Source organism: Octopus bimaculoides, chromosome 5 (genome assembly GCF_001194135.2).
Source record: "Octopus bimaculoides isolate UCB-OBI-ISO-001 chromosome 5, ASM119413v2, whole genome shotgun sequence".
Classification (NCBI taxonomy): Eukaryota; Metazoa; Mollusca; class Cephalopoda; order Octopoda; family Octopodidae; genus Octopus; species Octopus bimaculoides.
Window position 1 is genome coordinate 18665119 of NC_068985.1, and position 2535 is coordinate 18667653.

The following is a 2535-nucleotide window of genomic DNA, read 5'->3' on the forward strand; positions in this document are numbered from 1 at the left end:
TATATGTATGTGTGTGTATATGTTTGTGTGCTTGTCCCCCCAACATCGCTTGACAACCGATGGTGGTGTGTTTACGTCCCTGTAAGTTAGCGGTTCGGCAAAAGATACCGATAGAATAAGTACTAGGCTTCCAAAGAATAAGTCCTGGGGTCGATTTGCTCGACTAAAGGCAGTGCTCCAGCATGGCCGCAGTCAAATGACCGAAACAAGTAAAAGAGAGAGAGAGAGTAACCACATTGAAGAATGATGAGAGATAATAAATAAAGATCAAACGAAAGAATGCAGTATTAATTAACAAGCATATGCATTGACTTTTACAAAATTAAAATTATACTCCTTTTGCATTACCATAAAAATTGTCAAACAATATTGATACAGGGGTTAATAAATCATGATTTAAAACCATAAACCATGTAGTACACAGCATGAGAAAATCATCATACTTCATAGGTATTTGTTTACATACCAAGTAGAAATGTTTACCAGGATGTCAGCAGAATTGACAGAAGATAATTTGATCAGTGCTATCAAATATTTGTATTATTGTATTGACACAGGCTGTGTGGTTAAGAAGTTTGCTTCCCAACCACATAGTTTTGGGTTCAATCATACTGTATGGTGCCTGGGCCACCTAAGGCCAACCAAACTCAACCAAAAACTGAAAAAAGCCTGTTGTGTATGTGTCCTTGCCATCACACGATAGTTGTGAGTGTCATATAAGCAGTGTCGCTAGAAGGTCATCCAGACAAAGAAAATCTGTCTCAACAAATTCCATCTGACCCATGCACGCATGGTAAAGTGGACGTTAAAACAAGGAGGAGGAGGAGGTTTGTCCTGTCATGTTACTGCTTTTTTTCTATTCTTGTCAACTCATACTTTATTCTTCTTTTAGTAAAATCTCTTCTTTTTCCCAATCATTATGCAGCACTTGCTGCTAGCTTTCTTGTGTTTTTCTGCAATTCTTGAATTTGCTTTTACTTTTTTTCTAGGTGATTCTTGACATGACCTTTGGTTGTGGAGGCCACAGTCGAGAGATTCTACAAAAGGCACCCCAACTGAAAAAATTAATAGTTTTAGATCGCGATCCCTTAGCACATGAAATTGCTTTGGACTTTGCAAACGAATTTAGGTGAGATATTTTCTTTCTTTTTCTTTAATTTGTTTCGGTCATTTGACTGCGGCCATGCTGGAGCACTGCCTTTAGTCGAGCAAATTGACCCCAGGAATTATTGTTTGTAAGCCTAGTACTAATTCTATCGGTCTCTTTTGTCAATATTTTGTCAGGGTGTCAATATTTAGCCTGTTTGACATTGGGAAATATCCAGAACAGGAATATGCTTGAAAATTTGTAATTTGAATTTCTTGGTGTGCAAACAAGAAGAGGTTTCCTCTCTTCTGCTTACACAGTTGACAGATAGAATCAATATTCTGGCCTTTTTGGCAATACACAAGTTACATTTGCTGCCTATTGCATCTATACTCAACTCGATTGAGAGTTTTCAATCACGTAAGCTTTCAAATGCCAAATGTATTTTGATGAGGTGGAATTATGCTTATTTTTTTGCCTGAATGAAACATGCTGTCTGAATTGGACCTTGAACAAGTCTTAAGATGAATATATATTTTTTCCTTACTGTCTGGAGCCTGGTGTTGCCATCCGGTTTCACCAGTCCTCAGTCAAATCGTCCAACCCATGCTAGCATGGAAAGCGAACGTTAAATGATGATGATGATGATGATGATATATATATATATATATATATATATTCATTTGTTTTTAAGATAATTTTTCCATGCATTAATTCTTTGAGATATTGTTTTAGAGTCTGATATCCTTCCTGATGCTTATCCTCACCTGTAGTTCAAGTAAGGGTTCTTTTATTCTTTACGTCTATAAAAATGCAAAGTCAACAGGTGATTTATTGACAAGGAGAACAACAACAGTATAACCATTTGCAGCTCAGTGTTTTTGGGAGAAATGCAAATGTAAGCAAACACACACGCACGTGCACACACGCATGCACACACACACACACACACACACACACACACACACACACACACACAATAGACTTCTTAGTTTTCATTTACTAAATCAACTGACAAGGCTTTGATCAACCTGGAACTGTAGTAGAAAACACTTGTCCAAGGTGCCACACAGTGAAACTGAACCCAAAATTACATGATTAGGAAGCAAACTTCTTAATCACAGAACCACGCCTGGAATTATCTACATAAATTCTTCTTACCCTGCTTTTTTCTTCCAAAAAAACTATCATCATTGTTATAATGTCCTTTAACCTTTTTATTATCATATTTCTGTTGATATATTTGTTTCAATTAATCATCATCATCATCGTTTAACGTCCGCTTTCCATGCTAGCATGGGTTGGACGATTTGACTGAGGACTGGTGAAACCGGATGGCAACACCAGGCTCCAGTCTAATTTGGCAGAGTTTCTACAGCTGGATGCCCTTCCTAACGCCAACCACTCAGAGAGTGTAGTGGGTGCTTTTACGTGTCACCCGCACGAAA

General features: G+C 37.7%; 1 protein-coding gene across 3 annotated transcripts in view; it reads left to right on the top strand.

Annotated features, from left to right (window-relative positions):
* Window positions 1-2535, top strand: part of LOC106871759 (probable methyltransferase-like protein 15 homolog) — a 23191-nt gene that overhangs the window by 6293 nt on the left and 14363 nt on the right. For all 3 annotated transcript variants that reach the window (XM_014918394.2, XM_014918395.2, XM_014918396.2), the window contains exon 2: window positions 990-1129. In XM_014918394.2, coding sequence (XP_014773880.1) covers window positions 990-1129 — 140 coding nt within the window. The remainder of the gene's footprint in view (window positions 1-989; window positions 1130-2535) is intronic.